At 53.9% G+C, this 21,130-nt stretch overlaps 1 protein-coding gene across 1 annotated transcript in view; it reads left to right on the top strand.

Moving 5' to 3' along the window:
- The window catches only part of FSTL4 (follistatin like 4), a 526,907-nt gene that overhangs the window by 443,951 nt on the left and 61,826 nt on the right, over positions 1–21,130 (top strand). Inside the window, exon 8 of the mRNA XM_029941169.1 lies at positions 19,093–19,259. Coding sequence (XP_029797029.1) covers positions 19,093–19,259 — 167 coding nt within the window. The remainder of the gene's footprint in view (positions 1–19,092; positions 19,260–21,130) is intronic.

Genomic DNA, 21,130 nt, shown 5'->3' with positions numbered 1-21,130 from the left:
TTGACAATAAGAGCAAAACCATCACACACACACACACACACACCCCACCCCTGGGCCTGACTTCTCTGCTGGTTTGGTTAGTGGAGGGGAAGGCCTCGCCCCGCCCAGCCAGCCTCATTTCCCACCACGAGCACCTGACCTCTCAGTGTGGCCCCGTCCGTTTGCACAGTGAGAGGGCGGGTGGGCCAGCCAGTGAGGACGGCGTGCTGTGTGACCTTCACAATGTAAGGAGAGCCCGTGAGACCCACATGTTGGAGGCATGGAGGGGCTTTCTGGAGGGTTGGAGCATGTTTTGATTGAATCTGAGCATTCTATCAAGTAGTTTACAACAGTCAGCAAACAAAGATAGCTTTTAGAAATACAGGCAAAGCTTCGAGAGGCCGGGACCTAATCTAGAAAAGCAAATGCCCATCATCGCGGACACCGTTCAGAGCTCTGTTTGGGGATCACAGGGCTTGAGGTGCGCACTGGCAGAAGTGGGAGGTGTGAGCTGCCCACCCCAGGAGTCGCGGTGGGACGTGCTTGCCAGCCCTTCACCAGTGAAATCTGCAGGTTTGGGAAGGCACCTCCTGTATCTAGTGATTTCCTTCCTGGAAGCTTCCATTCTGTTCTCTGAACCCCCTCCCCTGCCCCAAGCAAACCACACCGCCACCAGGTAGAAGTGACCTAGTAGCGTCCTGAGCATTACTGCCTGATAGCTATGGTAGGCTTTACTTTCAACTATGAAGTGAACCTTCAAGTGATGGACTCAGACATCTGTTGGCAGGAGAGCCCTGCCCGACGACAGGTGCCCAGGGCCTAGCTGTGGCCCTGCTGCCTCCCTTGTCAGGGAGAGGAGCCACTCAAAAACCTTTTCCAAGTAGCAACTCACCTCTTTTGGCCTCAGCTACCTCACCTATGAGATGGACATGTGCTCCCTCCCGGCCTCCTCATGGGGTTGATGTGGCTGTGGGTGTGGCAATGCTCCGTGATGCAGGGAGAGGCCCTGTCAGCCACCCTGTTAAGCTCTGAGGTACCTAAGCCTGTTCTCCGCACCTCCCCCCTTGCCTTCCACTCCTTTCCTGTCCCTCCCTAACAGGACCTGTTGAACCAGAATCACGGGGTTTCCTGCTACTGCTGTCCATCCTCCAAGGAGAGTGGTCCTGCAGCGGGGTCACAGAGACCCCAGAGTTAGAGCCATTGCAAGGACAGGAAGCCATCCTGCCCAGCCAGCAGATGAGACCCTTCACCTTTGGGACTTATGGCAGCCTCCGTGTTCTCCAAGGGCACTGGGAGAGGTGACATTCCCACCCCTTTCTCATTCCTACATGGGTGAGCAAGGTCATGGCCTTCCTCTGGCCATTACTCTGGGCCAATGACTTTAGCTGCTGCAGGGTGAACATGGGAAGGTCCTGGGCCTGCTCCAGAGGAGACATGCCCTGCTCCCAGGACACATGTGTTCCCTGCCTGCCAGGCAAGCAGAGGGCAGGGACAGATGGTGGCCTTTGCTTTCCATCACCAGCAACCCCCTACTTCTCTGTCAGTGAGGGGCCAGGCAGAGGCAGGTAGTGGCCTCATCCCCCGTCTCACAGAAGGACAGAGTCCTGAAGCCCTGGCCGTACCAAATTTCCCAGGCTCTGCCCACACCATTGCCGACTCACTGTCTTCTCTGTGAGGGGAGCCAGTGTGGAGGGGGCTGAGGCCGGGCTGCCACATGGACCCTGGCTGAGCCAGCCAAGCCCATGGCCCACAAGGCAGCCGCATCAGTTGCTCCTCGGCCCGGAGAGGGCCAGGCCTCCTCCTGAACCACACACATTTAATGGGCACATTTCACTTGCTACTGCCCCTTGTGTGCGGGAGCCCATTAGACCCAGGTTATTTCAGGAGAGCACGAGGTGGCTCTGCCCATGACTCCCAGCCTCTCTGCAGAACTGCCGTGACAGAGGAAGCTCATCTCCAGCCCACACAGTCAGCGCCCTGGAAACCACATTCAGCAGCCCCACTGACCACACGTGCTGTGGTCTGTGAAACCCATGTTTGCACATAGACAGCCCCGACCCTGGCCACATGCCCAAAGAGTTCCATCCGGCTTTGCGCAGGCCTCAGTGCTGGGCAGTCACACCCTTAACAAGAGCTCACATGCCTCACTGTGGGCCGGGGGCAGTGCATGACCAGGATTGGCAGAAATTCTGGCAGCCTCTGGAGAGAGGACGTTTTGTCTGGAGCCATTCAACTCTCCCCCATTGCAGGGGTGAGCCTAAGGGGGAGGGAGCTACAGCAAAATGAGGCCCCTCAGTGTAGCTAAGGAGCACTTCTCTGGGGCCCACAACAGGAAGTCCGCTCTCTTGAAGCACCATGGCCTTGACAGAAAGAGCCCATGGCCACCAATGACTCCCAGTGCTTCTCAGGGACTGCCATGCTGTCCCTGTGGTCTGCAGGGAAACCGTGCTGTGTGGTGTCTGCCTCCTGGTGTCAGGGCCACATCCCCACCTCCACCTTCCCGAGCCCCCTGCAGATGTGGCACAGACAGGTGGGATGTGACCAGGAACCGCTGGGACCAGCACCTGCTGTCCATTCCTCTGCACAACTAGTTTCTCCAAACCCTCTCCTTCCTGCTGGGCTGAAGGGGAGGTGGGAGGTGAGGCTGTGCAGGGTCATCTTGCTCCAGACGGGGTTACAGCGGGCAGGAAGGGCTGCCTCACAGGGGTGCTCCGGACAGCCGGTGTCAGCGTAAAGCAAGACACCTGGGGTTGAAACTGGGGTGTCTGGAGATGGAGAAGTGGTGATGGGGCAGTGCCGGTCTTGGGGTATCTGCATGGTTTGTTCATATGTTTGGCATAAGACACGGAGAGTCTCAACTCTCTAGAACCCAGATGATTGTTTTATCTCAAAGTCTTCCCACCTTTGAACTTGAACCTGAACCTGTTCACAATGCACAAACAAGAAACCATGCCCAGCCTTGCACAGCTTTGGCGGCAGGTTCCTGACATGGGCTGCCTCCTGGGGGCAGCCTGAACACGTCTCCCCACTGGGCTTGTAGGCCTCCTGACATGGAAGCCCTGTATCAGCGTGCTGACTTCTGCTGTATGTGTCCCCAACCCTGAGCCGGGGATGCGGGGACCACTGCAGTGGGTCCAGCCACAGTCAGAACACATATGAGATGGAGATCAAGGGATCCTTGCCGTTGCTAAGAATCTTGGTGCCAGTGTCGAGTCCCAGGGGCTTCTCTTGCCCACCTCCCCCAGGCTGGCTGAGGGCTCTGTAGAAGGGTACAGAAATACCATGTTTAACCCTTAGTGTTTATTTACTTTTGAGAGAGAGAGTGCACGTGAGCGGGGAAGGGGCAGAGAGAGAGGATGCAGAGGATCTGAAGCAGGCTCCAGGCTCTGAGCTGTCAGCACAGAGCCTGAAGCGAGGTGTGAGCCCACGAACTATGAGCGTCATCATGACCTGAGCCAAAGTCAGATGCTTAACCAACTGAGCCACTCTTGCGCCCAACATTTAACTCTTAAATTACCTTTCTCTGACTTGTTAGCTGCTGGAGCACAAGATCTAGATTTTCTTCTCAAAGTTATGATCGCTCCCCTCTCTCTCCAACCCTAGTGCACTGAAACAGGGTGCCAGGAAGTAAAAAGCAGTGTGCTGAGTGGCAGGGTGTTGGTCCTAGGTCTCAGTTTCCCTGTCCTCTACACGAGGACAGCTCTGCCAGGGGCCTGAGACCCAGGACTGCCTGCCCTGCAGAAATGCTGGCTGGCTTGCCCACCAGGCACCTCCTGCAAGGGACAGCTCCCCTGCATGGGGACGGCAGGCCAGTCCTCCAATTTCAACCCAGCCAACAATGCTTTTCTCAAGTTGCAGAAGGTAATATGTTAAACCTTTAGTTTCTTTGCTCTCCTTGTGATTCCTTGGTGGAACCCCTCCATTTTCAAGGGTTTACATGCTGAGGCAACTCAGATGGGGACCCCCTCTGGGTCAAGGGCAGCAGTCACACCCCTTTCACCCTCAGATGCCAGAGATGTAACTAAAGCCCAGAATTTTTCAACAGGGCTTTTCCGCCAGTTTGAGCAAAGATGCCATGGGGCATATTTACATAAGGCTGAACTCCTCCATGAAGTGGTGCCAACACGGCCAGGGAGCGTGGGAAAGCCAGGACCCTAGTGGAGAATGGCAAGGAGTTCCTTTCGGCTCCAGCTAAGTGTGAGCTCTGGAAGAGAAGGCTGGACGTCGGATGCCGGAGGGGTTTAAATGCCAGGCAGATGGGAGGGAAGGGGGCCTGCACGTGGAGACATTCCCCAGGAAGAGGCTCCTGCTTCCACCAATGATGAGGCCCTACCTGGAAGCACTCTAGAAGGAGACAAAGAGAAAGCAGGGCATTCAGAGCGGGTATGGGGGCAGTGTGGCTGTAACTGTAGAGATGAGGAGTGATGGATAAGATTTTGGCTCATTCATCCCTAAAATGGACTGTTCACTCAGCCAGCCCGCAGCCTCCGCGTGTGCCTGGCATGATGTCGGGCGCAGCGAGAAGCAATTTGCCGTGGGTCAAGATGTGGAGATTTCCAAACTGACAGATGGCAGGGGAGCCTTTGGAGGGGAAGCCAGAGGCATTTTTCTTACCAAGATCTGTCCTTGGACAAAGCATATACTATAGGGTTCTCTCTGAAAGATAATTTAAAGAACTTACCCAAGACAAAGAGAGAGATAAATATCCTATGCAAGGAAGACAGATTTCTCACACCCAGATATTTTGGTGCCATGCATCTTGCCTGACACAGGGAAGGTTCTGGCAAAGGCAAATGAGTTGGTTTCTGTGTCACAACTACGATGACCATAACAGCCGCTCGTTTGAGGTTTCCCCCTCCCCTGTCACCTGCCTGCAACAAGACCCCACCACCACCACCACCACCACCGGGAGCAGCAGGCGGGCCCACCAAAGCTGGCGTCAACAGGAGAGCATGACGGCTGAGGCCCTGTGTAAGGTTTGACCTGTCGGGCCAGGGCAAGGACGAAGGGCTTCCTCTAACCCCGTGGTATAACCACTCAGATGCGGATTCAGACAAGGCTGTATCCTCATGTGCCTGCAGGCCCTGCCTTGGAGAGGCCAGTGGGAGGCCATGCACTGCTAGCCGATAAAGCACTTGAGGGCTGCCCCACAGATCCCTTCGTAACTGCTAATGGCACCACTCGGTCATGCCCCTTTTGACGTATGGGGCCGGATAATTCTGTGCGTTGTAGGATGTTTATTTAGTAGCATCCCTAGCTTGTAACCACTGGATGCCCGCTGGAAAACACCACCTCCCTCAGTCCTGACAACCAAAACTATCTCTAGACATTACCAAATGTCCTGGGGCGGGGTTTGCAAAACCACCTTAGGCTGAGAACCGCTAACCTGTGCCAAATGGGCTTTCTCTCGTCCTTCTGCCACGAAGAGCACTTCCCCTTGTCTCCATCTGCAGCCACCTTCTGTTCAGAAGCACAACGGCTCTGCCTTGTCAGAAGCCAGGCCTCCACTTAACTCTCTGGGGGCTCCCTGCTCTTGCTCACACAGAGGCTTTTCTTCTAAATGCGCCCCTCCTCTCTTCTGCATCATGAAGTTCTCCCTCTCCATGTGTACGTTCCCCTGGGCTTGCAAACACGACACCTGAAAAAATAAACTCTTCCTATTTCTCTGCTCCCCTTCATGACAGGACTCTGGTAAAGAACTCCTGTCCACCTCCTATTCTCTCCCAGTGCATTCCAGAGATGACTCCATTCCTCAGTGCTCTCAGGCAATGTTAGAGATTCCAAATGTGCAGGTCCTCCCTGTTACCGCAGCCCGTGATCGAGCCCGAGTCCCGATCGGCCCAGAGTCCCTGCAGCACTGGGCACACACACTCCAGCTCAGGCTCTGTGTGGCAGCTGTTCATCCTCCCGCACTAAACCTTGGTGAGTCCCAGGCCTTCCTTCTCAGGCCTTTTCCCTCTCTTCACACAGTCCCCAAAGATCTCACTTGGTCCCATGGTTTTAAATATCATTTCGACATTGATGGATTCCAACATCTTATCCCGGGGCTGGACCACTCTTCTGAGCCCAAGACTCGTACAGCCAACTGCCTACCCCTCCATCTACCAACTGCCATAAAACAGAATCTGGATTTTTACCTAAAAGGTCTGTTCTTTCTCCCTCTGCCTTTCAGCAAATGGAACCAACAGCCACCTGGTTTTTCAGGCCAGGACCCCAGTATTCATCCTTGATCCACCCATTTCCCTCAGTTCCTCCGTCCAGTCAGCATATCTGTTGGCCCTGCCCCCTAATGTGTGTCCCAAAACCATTCTCTCATTGCCTCTCCAGCCACCGCTGTGGCCCAAGCCACCAACCCCCAGACCACAGGCTCCTAACGGATCTCCCTGTTTGCTGCCTGGTCTGTCCCCTCTCCACTCCTTGCTGAGTTCCAGCTGGCCCACCGCCTCCCCCAGCCAGTCACAGCAGCTCTCGCCAGCACTCGCTCTAGGGGTGAGCACGAGACTCCAGGCTGGCTAAGGAAACCTGAGGGGGGGTCCGCACAGCAGCTTCCTTGTCCTTCCGGCTCCCACACCAGGAAGAGGCCCTCCTCCCACCTTCAATGCAGTGCCTGCCTGGGAGGCCCAGAGCTGTCCAATATGGCCTCACGCCGTGGGCTGCGGGGCAGAAGGAAGAGAACTCGAGGGCCTGATGACATCCTGGACGCACGAATGAACCTACCCAGGGCCTCACCCTTACGGAGATGACAGCTTTTCCCTATCAGTCACCCCCGTTTCCAGTCCGGGTTAACGTAGTTGAAGATGTCTCAGCCTATGCACAGATTGTCTTTAAAAGCATAAATCAAGGGCACCCGGGTGGCTTGGTCAGTTGAGTAGCCATAGCCAGTTTCGGCTCCACTTGATCTCACAGTTGTTGAGTTCAAACCCTGCTTCGGGCTCTGTGCTGAGGGCATAGAACCTGCTTCAGATCCTCTGTCTCCCTCTCTCTCTGCCCCTAACCCCTCTCCCTCCCTCCCTCTCTCTCTCTCTCTCTCTCTCACAAAATCAACAACAACAACAACAACAACAAAAAGCATAAATGAAACTAGTTTAGTCTCCTGCTTAAAATGCTCCAAGAGCAGGATATGTGGGTGGCTCAGTCAGTTAAGCGACCAACTTCAGCTCAGGTCATGATCCCACAGTTCATGGGTTTGAGCCGCATGCCAGACTCTGTGCTGACAGCTCCGAACCTGGAGCCGGCTTCACATTCTGTGTCTCCCTCTCTCTGCCTCTCCCCTGCCCCACTCCTGCTCTGTCTCTCCCTGTTTCTCAAAAATAAATAAACATTAAAAAAATTTTTTAATGCTCCAAGGGCTTCTCATGCAATAAAACCCAAAGCCCCCGCCATCACCATGAGGTCCTGCCAGCCTGGCTCCTGACCTTCAGTCTCACCTCTTGCCGCTGCCTCCAGAGGCCTCCTCTCTCTCTGCTTCCCTTTCCCTGCCTGTGCCCATAGCATCACCAGCCAGCGAGGGGCAGGGCTCCTCCACATTCTAACCCTGGACCCCCTCTGTCACGGCCCAAACCAGGGCCCCCCCACTGACCTTGCCTTCCAACACATGGAATCTGCTGAGCTCCCTGCCATGTTAATACTCAGTGACCAAAGCTAGGCTGCTGCTTCTCACATAGGCCTTAAAACTAGAACACAGGGGATGCCCCATGGGGAGGACAGAGTCTGAATATAGCTCACTCTGGACCAGGAAGTGGTGGTCCAAGGTTCTTAGGAGCCCTGCTGGTCAGGGACAGAGGTTGTGAACCATGTTTCCTTTAAAAAAAGGAAACACTTTTTAATGTTTTTATTTATATTTGAGAGAGAGTGCACATGGGCAGGGGAGGGGCAGAGAGAGAGGGAGACAGAATCCGAAGCAGGCTCCAGGCTCTGAGCTGTCAGCACAAAGACTGACACAGGGCTCGAACTCGTGAACTGCAAGATCATGACCCAAGCCAAAGTCATGCTTAACCAACTAAGCCACCCAGGCTCCCTAAGCCATGTTTCCTTTAAAGACAGAAACTGCCAGGAGCTCCTTGGGCGCTGGGAGCGGCAGAGCCATTGACCAGGCTCAGGGACCCCTGATCAGGAATTCATCAGAGCTGCAGCACACTCAGGAAGGTTGGAAATGAAACAAAACAAATACACTGATGTAAGCTGTTCTCCAAAATGGCTCACTGATGCCTGTTTACAAAACGCAGCCGTGACTTAGCGTTCTCAGGAGACGGGATAATTAAACAGAAAACGCGCTATACTTATTTATGCGCTTGCAAGACCCGGTGGCGTCTCCCCATTGCCCGTGTGAAGCCGCGGCGCTGCTGGGTGGAGGTGGGGTAAGGCAGCCCTCAGGGATTGTTCCTCCCACCCCACCCCGCCCCGCCCCCACTCCTTCTGGCTTCTGCTGCACGGACTGCCGGCCAGACACTTCTCAGCCCCCAGGGACGTACAGAGAGCAGCCTGGACAGTGGAGACTCGTGTCTGTCCCTCTTTCTGAGGCTTTTTAGTAACAGGAGTGTAGTCATTTAGAAATCCCCTCCAAGTCTTATTCAATGAAGGGTCCAAGTATACGATCATAATCTACAATTCAGATCAAATGCCTGAGGAAGGGTTAAAGGTTATCAGTCAAGACAGAAACAGCACATCAAGGCTCCCAGCCCATTCCACCTCAGGAAATGTCACCGCGATATGCAAGAGGCCAAACCGGAAGCACATGAGGGAGTCACTCCTGACACCCCTTTCGCCAGGGCTCCTCCTCCGAACTGTTTCCAAGCCCCACTCCTTCCTTGTCTCTCCTTCCCCACAGTCACCGCCTGTCTCTCCCTCTCCCTGAACTACAGCCCCAGCCTCCTAAATGGTGTCTCCGCATCCTCTCCTCCCCTGCAGAGGCCCCTTATTCACACAATGGCCTGGAGTGATTTTTCTAGCGTGCAAATCAGATCACATCCCTCCCTGACTTAAAACCCTCCAATTACTTTCCATCGCCTTAAATTAAAATCATCAAGTTTCCCATTAAGAAACAGAGGCCCTGCCCATTCTGCCTGGCCGTGAGGCGCCTCTCTGACTACAGGGGTGCCGCACACCCCCGCATTGTTCTCCACACTTCAGGCACACAGGCCTTCTCCAGTTCCCAGAGCACTGTAAGCCCCCGTCCCATCTCAGGACCTTTGCATGAGCTCTTTCTCTAAGATGCCCTTTCTCCTATTCTTGGCGTCTCTCTTTTCTTCTCCTCTCACCATCTCCACTGACCTCTCCACTGACGTGGCTCCTACTCAGAGAGACTTCTACCACCCCTCCCACTCACATCTCTTTACACCTCCTTGCCCATCTCTCCCTTGGCATCTTTCCTTCCCATGCACAGCGCATATTACCCTGGGTCATCTATTACACATTCTCTCCAAGCCTACCAGAGACCTCTCTCGCTTGGACACTGTCTCATTATGAAAGCAGTAGAAACTGCTGTGGGAAGAGAGAATGAGGTCCCTGGATAGAAGATGTTTAGAGGATCAGAACAGAAGTCAGATCTCCTCTTGTCAGAGGATTCTGAGTGTTTCTGACCTGAATGACCACCTCTCCAAGGTCCCTCCCACATCTCATTACAATTTCTTCAGTGGCAATACATTAACTTACATTTCTTTGTCTTCTGAAGGGGTATATGAGGTCATCAACACCAAATGCTGTAGGGATGCAAAATCTTAGTAGCATGATGCAGTCCAGACCGATTTCTCACCCTCATCAGGTCCGATGGGCTCAGGCAGCCACAAAGAGGCTGTGTTATTTGCTTTTACACAATGCACGACCACAGTCTCCATGAGAAAAAAGAAGAGAGCGTGGGTAATGACTGCATGACTCAGAGCTCCCCAGAGAACCAGAAACCAATAGGAGTCATGGAGGGATGCATGGCAAGAGGGAGTAGTGTAAAGAATTGGCTCACAGATTGTAGAGGCTAGCATCCCGGCATCTGTAGTTGGTAAGCTGGAGACCCAGGAGAGACAGTACTATAAGGTCCAATCTAAAAGCCAGAAGGCTCGATGTTTCAGTTCAAGTCCAAAGGCAGGAAGAGACCCATGTCCCATCTTGAGGAAATTGGGGAGAAGGAACTCAAAATACTAAGAATCCTCAGAATACTACATACTAATACTAGTATGAATACTAATTTACTAATTTACTACTACTAGTAAATGAATATAAGAATTCTCAGCCTTTTTGTTCTACTCAGATCTTCATTTGATTGGATGAGGACATGGACACAAGCAAGAGCAATCTGCTTTGTCAGTCAACTGACTCAAATGCTAATTTTACCCAGCAGTGTTCTCCCAGACACACCCAGAATGTTTGACCAAGTATCTGGGTGTCCCATGGCCCAGTCATGTGACAAAATTAACCATCACAGTGATTTGGGGGTTGCATGGTCAAGGCATGTTCACATCCCTCTGGTTAGAACCAGTCACAGGACCACATCCTGACTCCAAGACAGGCTGGGAAATCATCTGAGTGAGTGCTTAGGAAGTGGAAAATGAGACAGCATCTGGGAACACAGAGTATGGCACCCTCTTGCTGGTTATGCACTCATCTCCACCAAGAGCTTGTCCAGGAATTTCTAGATCCGACCTTTGACATCTGTACGGATTTTTGCGAATTCTGAGTAACTAGTATATAATTATGCATTCTTTGCCCTAAAGGTACTGAAGGAATTGGCAGTTAAGATAGTTCCCACTTACAAATACCTTGAGCAGAGGCACTTCCGTCGTCCTTAGGAATAGACTTGGCAGGACATGAGGGAGACAGAGACAGCTTGACTGAGGCCACCCAAGTCACAGAAGCCAGCCCAGAAGGGAGAGCTGGCCGCCATGCGCCCTGCTGACTAGAAGGCCCTGGGCTTCCCCCGCAGCACTGACCCCATGCTTCCAATTGATGCCTCTGCTACGTGCCACCCCCATGGCACCACAGGGCACCCCATGACAGTGATGTCACAACCCGCGGGCACTGAACTGAGCCCTGGCTTCCTGCTCCTCTGCACACAGCAGTCACATAGTGGTTTCATTTTCCCAAAGCCAGAAGGGTTTATTTCCCTTCTGAAGGGTTTATTTCCCTTCAGAAGGGTTTCCCAAAGCCAGAGGATGCAAAATAGAGCCCTAGAACTCAAGCGGATGCCCAGGTAACCCTGTCCTTGCAGGGGTCCCTTCTGCCAAAAAAAAAAAAAAAGAGAGAGAAGGTCAGGGGCACGTGGGTGGCTCAGTCAGGTAAGTGTCTGACTTCAACCTGGATCATGATCTGCCCCACATCGGGCTCTTTGCTGACAGCTCAGAGCCTGGAGTCTGCTTTGGATTCTGTGTCTCCCTTTCTCTCTGCTTCTTCCCCTCTCATGCTCTGTTTCCCTCTCTCTTATAAATAAACATTAATTTTAAAAAAAAAGAAGGTCACATCAGACAGGGGCTCCTTGGGAGTGAGTCATGGGTCTGTCTCCTGTGTCCACCCTTGCAGGGCCCAGCACTGGGCACACAGGAAGGACTCTACCAGGAAAGGGCAGTCAGGCTCTGCAGGAGCCCAGGTCTCTCCACGGGGGTCTATGGACAGGCTTCGGGTGCCTTCTCTCTCCATCCTGCACCTAACACTTATCCTTCCTGCTAAGCACAAGCTCCAGGTTAGTGGACACTGGGCCTGTTCTGCTTGCCAACTATTCCCACTATATCCTGGCACATAGTAGGTGCTCAATACACAATTACTGAATGAGCACCACCCGAATGGTGTCCTTGCTTCAGACTACTTATCAGGTCACTTCATTGTGCCAGGGATAGTATTAGGTGCTCTGAGGATCCAAAAGAGATAATAGAGATATGGTCTTTGTCTGCACCTTACAAAAGGGTTGGTTTACCCCCAAAGAGCAGAGCTTAATAACTAAACTGTAAGCAGTGGTTGCAACAACACCAAGCAATGTAAGTCAATTGAAAAAGTAAATTACTCCGCAGATCTGCTGGTAATTAACAAGCTTATTGCCATCCCCCAAATTAAGCAAGCAGGAGGGAATATGACAATGACAGAAAAATTGAATCCGATTACGCCTGAAGAAACAGGAAATTTTGGACGCACGTCTGGCTAGTCCTGAGACACCTGTGCAGGCCAGACATGCCCCAGTGCTCAAAACGTGCACGTCAGAGTGAAAGGCCCTAAACAGGCAACCTGTCCCCAGCCCCCCAGCCGCAGAGTTTCAGCAGAGGCGTGCCAAGAGCTCTGAGCGGCGGGCCCTGGTGGATGGGAGCAGAAGGGACAGAGCACCCCGAGCACCTTCCCGCAGGGCAAGCCAACACAGCCCTACCCTGAACGTGCCTGGTGAAGTTATCGGGTCCAGGAGGCATTGAGATGTCACCTGTCCCTTATGCGGTCAGGAGACATGGGGCACGCACCCTCCACCTTTGTTTCTGTTCCCCCCCACCAACTTCACAGGGTGACCCTGATCTCAGGAGCAAAACCAGGTCAAGAGAATTTGCCAAACAGGTCCTGCACCTCCCCTGGTGGCTCCCAGGTTCCCTGAGGGGCTCATTCCAGTAGCACATTCATGTACGAGGAGAACAGGGTGAGAAAAAGCTGCAGCTACAGAGATGTGTCTCAGCGCCTGGCCGGGGGGTCTCTCCAGGTTGTCCTGATCCCCAAGCAGGCTCCTGAGCTGGGTTTGCCCTTCGAGGGCGTGTTGACATGAGGGCAGGTTGACTGAGCTTTTGACAGAGTCTTTCCACCAAGAGCATCATTTGAAAAATGGCAAATGTCCAGGTAGGAATGTGTTCCATTAGTGCGTTTCTAACATAAGAAAACGAACGCGAACTTGACAATAATTCGAGAAATTTAATTTCTATTGCTGTGAAGCACCAGAATCCTGCTTGAGAGGGTGCTGATGATTTTATGAGTGTCTCATCGAGTTCAAGTCAGTGTGAGAAATAGCGCCTGAGATTAAGGAAAAGCTGTAATAGGAACTAAAACCCAATTCTCCAGAGACTGAAATTTTATGGCTGCCTGCTTTCGGGAAGGGTGTTAGCCTGCTTATGGTGGGCCCATTAATCCCCCGAGGTCTCGTCTTCTCTCCAAGCTCCAAGGAACAGGGAGAGCATGTGCGAAGGGAGGAGGCTGAGGGCTGCTGTTCGCAGCACCTTGTGTCTGGAAAACCAACGGGTTTTACTGCTCTGGTTGGAAGGGCCTAGAGAGCGAGGCAGGCATTTCCCAGACTTGGCCTCGAGCCCACCTACCGTGTGCCAGGCACCGTGCTCGGCACCAGGGCACCAAACAGCCCTGGGTTCACAGTGCCGGACACGTGGGCTAGTTAGTACACCGGGAAGGCGTGTCCCGTGCTAACCAAGCCATGCTGATGCTGACAGTTGTTTCCATGGGACCTGTGCCACTTCATCCCACGGGGAAACAGGGGTAAGCCACAGATATCAGAAGGCCCGGCCCAGAGGGAGGCAAATGTCCCAAGCTGTGAGGAATCCCAGCTGCCTTCCCCTCCTCTGATTCCCTACCAGGTGGCCTTCTGGTGCCAATTCCATTTTTTTTTATGTTTATTTATTTATTTTGAGAGAGAGAGAGAGCACACGTGCACCCCTGCACATGGGGGAGTGGCAGAGAGAGAGGGAGAAAGAATCCCGAGCAGGCTCTCGCTGGGCCCTGCAGCCCGCAGCCCAGCCCTCCTTCACTGCCCCCACACGCCGTGGGCACAGGGCAGATCTTACTGCCTAGGCCACCAGAAACCTCAGCAACTTTCCCAAAGAGTAGCTCATGGGACGGCAGATGGTGAGGCACCGTGGGAGCAGCAGAGCCACAGCCGGCCACCAGAAAGACCCCTGGGTGGCCCTCGTGCGGGCCGCTGCCCCGGAGGTCTGCAGCGTGATTCCCTCACTTCCCTCTCACATAACCCTTGGCTCCACAGAGCAGAGTGCTGGGTCGGAGTATAGCGGGGTCCCCTCCTCTACACGTGTGCCCGGGCAGGGGTGGGAGGTGTGTGGTCACTGAACACAGACGAGAGCCAGCTCCACAAATTGCAGGCTGCCTGGACCTCCTCTGGTCCCCATCACAATGCGAGGCTCAAGAGGACCATGGAGTCCCCTCTGCTGGGCCATGACACCACTGCCACCCTGTCCCCCCATAGCTCTCCAGAGAAGGGCAGGTCAGAGACAGGCTGCAGCGGAATTCTGCTGGTTCCATCTCCCACTGTCTTCACTGTGCACCATGACATTCCTTCAGGGGGACTGGGCAGGGGCAAAGGCAAGACGAGGCCCTCACTGCATCTCCGTAGCAGTCATAGGGTATCGATCCCCCCAACACACACATGTCCTTTCTGTCAGGACATGAGTTCCCACCCCAGCGCACCCAGAAGCCAGTCCTGCGGTGGCCACAGGACTCCGGCTAGTGTGTCGGTCCGTCATGTGACTGTGCGGTGCTCCACCGACCTGATCCTGGGGATCGCTTCGTGTGCAAGAGCACAGGAGGCAAGTCTGTGCTCAGTTCTCTTCGATGCCTGTGCCGAGGACTCTCAGGAGAGATTTGGTCCCTTTCTCCGGGACAGGGACAGTGTGAGTGTGGGGCTACCACTGGGCATCTTCCAGCCAAGTAGAGTCCCTTGATGGGAACCCCACATGTCCACAGCCTCCTCTAGCTGCCTTAGATTTCCCAGTGATAAGAGCCAAGACCACCCTCCTTTTTTTCGCAAGGTGGCCCAGCATTTCTGAGAGTTTCTGTTGCTCAAACCTGAAGAAATCCTGACACATTCAACAGGATGGTGTCTTCCGATCGTCAATGAGTATCTGTCTATGTTAATCTGTCTAAGTTTTAACCCCTATGTTAAAACTTCAAGATTCCAGAAACATCCCATGAGGTGGTCTCTAGAGGCTGAGAGAGTGAGAGTCTCAGAGTAGACAAATGGGATGGGCACTGGTGGGCACCATGGTGCGTAACGTGGGAGGGAAGAGAATGGGGAACCGGTCAGGGAATTTTCTGAATTCTGTGGGTGGTGGAGGCTGTGGGTGGCTTTTGGGCAGGGCTGTGACCTACCTTGTGCTCATGAGAACAGGGAAAATCTGGAGGGGTGAGCACACAGGAGGCTGTTGGCATCCGGGGTGGGAAGGAAGGCAAGGATTCAGGGGGGCATCCTGAGGGAGCCCCTTTGGGCTTGGCAACTCTTGGTGTCACTTGTACCCCTACAGGCAAGCAGGCCACGAGAAGAGGCAGACGGCAGTGGCGTGGGAGGGCGGGGAGAAGACATGGCCAGACAGCGCCTGGCAGAACGGAAGAGGGTCTGGGGGATGTCCACTTAGAAGGATATACTCAACGTCCCAGAGCACAAAGCAAGATGGGTTCGCAGAGCCCTCCCAGCCCAATCCCTCATTTTAGTGATGTCTGATCCAAGTCGACTGATAGGAAGGGACCTGCCCAAGGCTACCTGGCATGTCACCAGCAGAGCCAGGCCTGGAGGCCAGATGTCCAGAGCCACAGTCGAGAATCTGCCCTCCTCCCTCGAGCCCCAGCCCGTGATTGCTGCCTCATTTTTCACCCTGGGAAACGACTGCAGGAGGTCGCTTAGCCGGGAAGTGGGGCCTGCCCAGGGAGGGTGTGTTGAACAGTAAATAATTGGGAGTAAGGGCAGAAGGAGAGCTTCGGCTGCAATAAATCTCTTCAGAATTTTTAAAGCAGTCAGGGAATATTGACATGAATTAAATCCAATAAAACATTCATTTAATTAAACTTTAAGTGATCCAAATATTTGCTGTTTGGTTAATATTTGTGTAGCTGACAGGAGCAGAATTATGATGGTTCTGTCAGTATTCACGCATTCTAATTTTGCCCGAGCCTTTCCTATGCAGAAAATGCACATCTTCACTCACACAAGGGATCGGCGAAAGCCCTCCGGAGGGGCGCTGGGCCCAGTTGTCGCTGCAGCCAGCCTCCGTGGGGTTTTCCTTATTTGTTTGTTTGGTTTTAGCCCTGTCCTAAACAGTTTGAAGTCTATGACTTTTGGGGGTGCCTGGGCGGCTCAGTCAGTTAAGCATCCAACTCTTGGTTTTGGCTCAGGTCATGATCTCACAATTTCGTGGGTTCGAGCCCCGTGTCCGGCTCTGCCTGTCAACACGAGGTCTGCTTGCAGTTCTCTCTCACACACTCTTTCTCTCTCTCTCTTTCTATCCCTCCCTTGTGCTGTGTCTCTCAAAATAAGTAAATAAACTTAAAAGAAATCTATGACTTTGGGGCCACGTGGAGGATCCCACACTGCACACAGGTGTTACATTCCAAATGAGACCCCAGCCAATCAGAATACCTCACCTCCCCATCCCGATTCCAGACTCTCCCTTTCCATCCACCCCAACAGTCTCCCCCCATCCTTTAAGGCAGTGGTTGTCAGGCCTCAGGGTACCACAGACGCCCCAGGGATGCTTGCTGAAACCAGGATGCCCCCTCCTGACAGCAGAGAGTCTTGTCGGCCTGGGGTGGAGGGGCAAGAACCCGTGTTTCCATCCGCTAACCCCCAAGATGTGATGCTGGGGGTGAGGGGAGCCACACCTGGAAGAGAGGAACTCTGCAGCCCAGGGCCATCCCTCCTGCCCTGAGGCTGCTGCCCAAGCGCTGTCTCTCCCTTGTAATCTGACTAGAGTTCCAACATGAGGAGAAGCTGTAGGTCCCTTTGGTGACCTACCCGACTCCTTCGCAAGCCCCACCCACCGGCTTTGGGAGGGAAATAGAACTGATTTTCAGTGTGTTGTAAAGCTTAGTCTGAGCCAGCCGTTCTCACAGTCTACACTGAGTAATGCTCTAAGGAAAATGCTTCCGGCCTCCAGTCCTCACCCGGCATCCCCAGCTGCTCCCCAAGCTGGCTTCTGACTGTGGACCGAAGCACGCAGCTGTCCTAGGCCACCTTTGGTCCACCCCTGCAGAGACTCCCAGTTGCCCTGCCTCGGGTAGTCTTGGCTGAGGTCAGCCCAGGTGCTGCTCTTGGTCTGGGGCCTGATGTCCCCCCACAGCTTGGCCTCCACTAGCCCCCCCCACCGCCCCCGACATTCCAGGGACATTTCCTTAGGGCTTCAGTGTGACAGTCCGATGCAGAGGTACACAGCACCTTACGGCTCAGCCAGCATGTGGCCAGGAACCTTTGGACCTCTCCACACCGCTGGGGAGTGAGCCAAAGAGCCTCTGGCAGATAAACAGGGCTATGGCTCTGTGCTATACATCGTGCTTACTCCAAGGTTGGGGGGAGAGAAAGGGGGAGGGCTTAGCCCCTTTCTAGAGCCCCTTCATCTACATGCCAATAGGCCCACCCTTCTCACCAGCTCCCTAGTCCCACAATGCCCTGGGACAAGGAGGGGGTATTCCATACCCCTTCCTGTTTCCACAGAGCCTTATGGCCGGGGAACCTCGTGGGTCATGTGATGAGGAGGGGTACCTCCTCTACACTCAGGGACAACTCTGGAATCTTAGTCCTAAGGGACAGCACAGCGCAGAAGGAGCCAAACCAGTGTATACGTCCTCCCTCTCTCTCTCTCTGTCTCTGTCCCCTCTCCAAAGCCTGGGTCTTGCTATGGACGATGAGTGCCTTCTCTCTCCTGCCCGGAGCAATAAGTCTCATGGCTCCGAGGTGGGAGGGCAGCAAACAGGACATGATTTAAGAGGGAACTTGAAATGCATCACTTTAATGTTTGTAAAATATTATGCCGGTTGTATCCACATCAATCACTCAGTGCTTATCTTTCCCCGTGCGGCTCCTTCCCTGGGAGTCACATTTTTCCTGTGCGTGAGTGTCCCCTCTCCACTGGACTATTGGCTCCTTTCCTTCCTATTTCCATTTTCTCCATTTTTCATCCATCCATGCAACAAGCACTGGTTAAGCACCTAGTGTATATCTTGTTCGTCTTCGCGGGCCCAGGGCCAGGCCACTGCACCCTAGTGGCAGGGAAAGGGCTTTGCTGCTCGCCATCAAACTGACTGCCCTTGCTGTCAGTTCACCCTCTTTGCAGGACACCACACCTGCCTGTGTTTTCATTCCTGCAGCCCCCACCTTCTCCTCCCCACATACATCGGCAAGAGGGCGTGAGCACAGACATGCTGCCTCTCCACAGTTCAAAAGGGCCCCGCCAAGTCACAGAGGTCAGTTCCCAGCTCTGTGCCTTACTCCACACCTGGCAAGGGCCACCACTCTTGCTGGCATTCCAGAGTAAGCACAGACCTCTTCCCAGAGCCAGCCAGCCTGCCTCCTCAGCTGATGCCCCCTCTGACTGCTGCCCCGAGGGCCCTGAGTCACAGATCTGGAGGAGCAGTAGGGAGGAGGCACCCCTTCAGTGGACTGCTGACTGTCCCTCCAAGCCTGATCCCATTTTGATAGATGAACAGCCTGAGTCTGATTAAATTTCTCATAATTCCTGAGAATTTCTAAAAGTCTGTGATTGCAAGCAAATATTTTAGGCCCTTCCCATTTGCCTTAAGAATGATCAGTCTTCTATGCTACTCATCAAGTATAAAATGAGAAGGATTAATAATTTGTACAGCCTGAAGTGCACCTCCAAGAATTAAAGGCTACAGTGCATGGTTGCTGAAGAGAAAGCCGAATCCAAGTTCAAAGAATCCTCAGGCTGAAACACACCTTCAAAGGTCAGCCAGTTCATTCCCCAGACTTCAGACACTGCAACCTTTAAATTGCCCCAGATGGATGAGAAACCTGTCAGCTCAGCCAGCAGACCTTGACTGCACTCAGCAAGGCCCAGACTTCATGAGGCCCAGGAGTACAGAGCGGGGTGTCTGCCGCACATCCGGCTCTCTGGTCTCTGCGTGACACCCACGTTCCCAGCTCAACTCATAAATCCATAGCCCAGATAGTTTCCCTGCACTAGCTATGGCTCCTAACTTCTGATTCACAGAGCCCTTTGAAAATTTCGCAGAAGTCATGGCCTCTCTCCCACGAGGAGCGTCCATCTGTACTTTAGACAGCTCGACGTAGGCAGTTTTCAGGGAGCCTCAAAGCCTCCAGGCCCCTGCCCGGCAGGAAACCCCTGTAGCCATTTGCCTTTGAGTGGGAACTCCACCCACTGGCTGTGCATCTGATGACTTTCTCCTTTTCCCCTGCAGAGGTGGTTCAGCTCAGCCTCGCCCCCGAGGATAGGGTCAATGTGGCCACAGTGACCGTGGGGCTGAGCACGGTGCTGACCTGTGCCATCCGCGGAGACCTGCGGCCCCCCATCGTCTGGAAGCGCAATGGGCTTACCCTCAACTTCATGGCCTTGGAAGACATCAATGTAAGTCGCTAGGCTCTGACCTTGAACATAGACCTGCCCGAAGGACATAACCTGCAAACTGCCCGTGGCAGTGGCACAGCCACAGGGTTTTATTTGAACATCCCATGTTTGATTCCTTTCAAGCCTGTTGTCTGATAGCCAGAGGTACCAAAGACATCCAGGTCCCACCATGTGCAGAGAAGAGACTGGATGTTAGCTGCAGACCTGCCAGTCAGACCCACATAGGAAAAGGGCGTACTGACTGGGAAGGCACAGCGGGCAGGGCGGGAGGCCTTGGTGTAGGCTGCAGCAGAGAAGTCCATGCAGCGTGCATGGGGTTGGGAGGGGAGGGGGCAGGCCGCTTGAGGGAGCCCACCTCATGGAAGGACCACAGGCCCACAGAGCACATGGCCAGGCAGGAGGCTCTAGCTCAGAGGTGGCAATTGCCTGGAAGAGCCAAGGAAGACTCCAGACCCCACAGCTGGGCACGATGCAGACAGTCGGGGCAGGAGCGAACAGGGTTCCCTCCGGAGGGCAGAGGTGAACCGCCAGGCTGGGTTGGCTGGAGGGCAGAGACCAGGTGAGGAGGTGAATGGAGAGCCATCAGGCCAGGCTGGCCTGCCCCGGGGGCCTCTGGCTGGGTGCAGGTGTGTGGATTTGATGAGGTGAGCTGAACACATGCAGCCTGCTGTGACCTGGAAGGATGCTTCTGTGCCGTGAGGGCCCCTGCAGCTGGGCTGGGGTCCGGGTATCACCCCCAACCCAGCCTCATGACTCTGAGCAACTTCTTAGACCCATCCTATCTATTAGAAAAATACCATTAGCAGCACCTCCCTTCCACTGGACTTGAAAACCAAAGGGAGTAGTTCAAGTATATTTATTGGCCCAGGTTTGGCCCCAGGAGTGAGGTGGCTTCCCAGAAGTTCATTGAGGAGACAGTGACATCATCCATGGAAGGCACTGCTGTCAGGACAGCTGCAGTACCAGGAGTACGCATTTCAGGCAGAAGAGGGGCAGTCAGGGCTCCTTGGCTCAGAGCAGGCGAGCTGGCCCAGATAGGATGCTTGGTCCAGAGAAAGAAGACCTTGCAGTCTTGAGTGGTCAGTTCCGGCTAACTTCTCTGGGGGGTGAGGGAGGTGCTAACGCAGCAGGAGCCAGCCTGGGCAGTGTGACCCCATGAGTTCAACAAGCACAAAGGACCAGGGTGCTCCCCAAAAAGAGACCAGTTTGGACTGCTGAGATGGAACACCATGATGGCCATCCCAGAGGCCCCAAAACAGAGAGAGCCATCACAGGAAACAGTGAGTTCCCCATTCCCAGAGGCATGCAAACTCAAGCAGGACAGTGGTCGGCCATGCTAGTGGCCACACGAAGGCAGCTCAATCCCATGACCAGGAAGATACCTTCCAACTCTGAGACTGATTTGTGGGGAGAGAGCCCAGCCTAAAATTCTGTAGAAACCCAGTTAGGACTCTGCTACTTACTAGGCCCTTTAACTATACCCTGAAGATCATGGGGAAGCAGATGGGCAGAGGGCAGGTCACCGTGGAGGTCCTGTCTTGGGCACAGCCTGGCAAGGAATGCCCTTCTCCCCGCCTTGTCAGTGGCGCAGGATTCTTTCCTTGCAGTTTCCCCGCAGTGCTGAGCACAGCCTGAATCCGACCCATCTCTGAATGTCAGTGCCAGCACCACCATGCTGGGTGCTTGATGGACAGAGGCCGAGTGGGCAGAAGCCTTTGTCTTCTGAGCCTGAGACATCCAGGCCTTGTCTGAGATCTTAGCAAGGAGAGGTACTGTCCTGTTTACAGAGATTGGGGCGTGTGTGTTTTGGGGTGCATGGGTACAAAAGCTCTGAAGGCAGGGCAGCAGCTTTAAACTGCATTTGGCCAGTG

This window comes from Suricata suricatta, chromosome 6 (genome assembly GCF_006229205.1).
Source record: "Suricata suricatta isolate VVHF042 chromosome 6, meerkat_22Aug2017_6uvM2_HiC, whole genome shotgun sequence".
In the NCBI taxonomy this organism is placed as follows: domain Eukaryota; kingdom Metazoa; phylum Chordata; class Mammalia; order Carnivora; family Herpestidae; genus Suricata; species Suricata suricatta.
The sequence above is the reverse complement of the archived record's forward strand: the minus strand, read 5'-3'. Positions and strand labels throughout refer to the sequence as shown.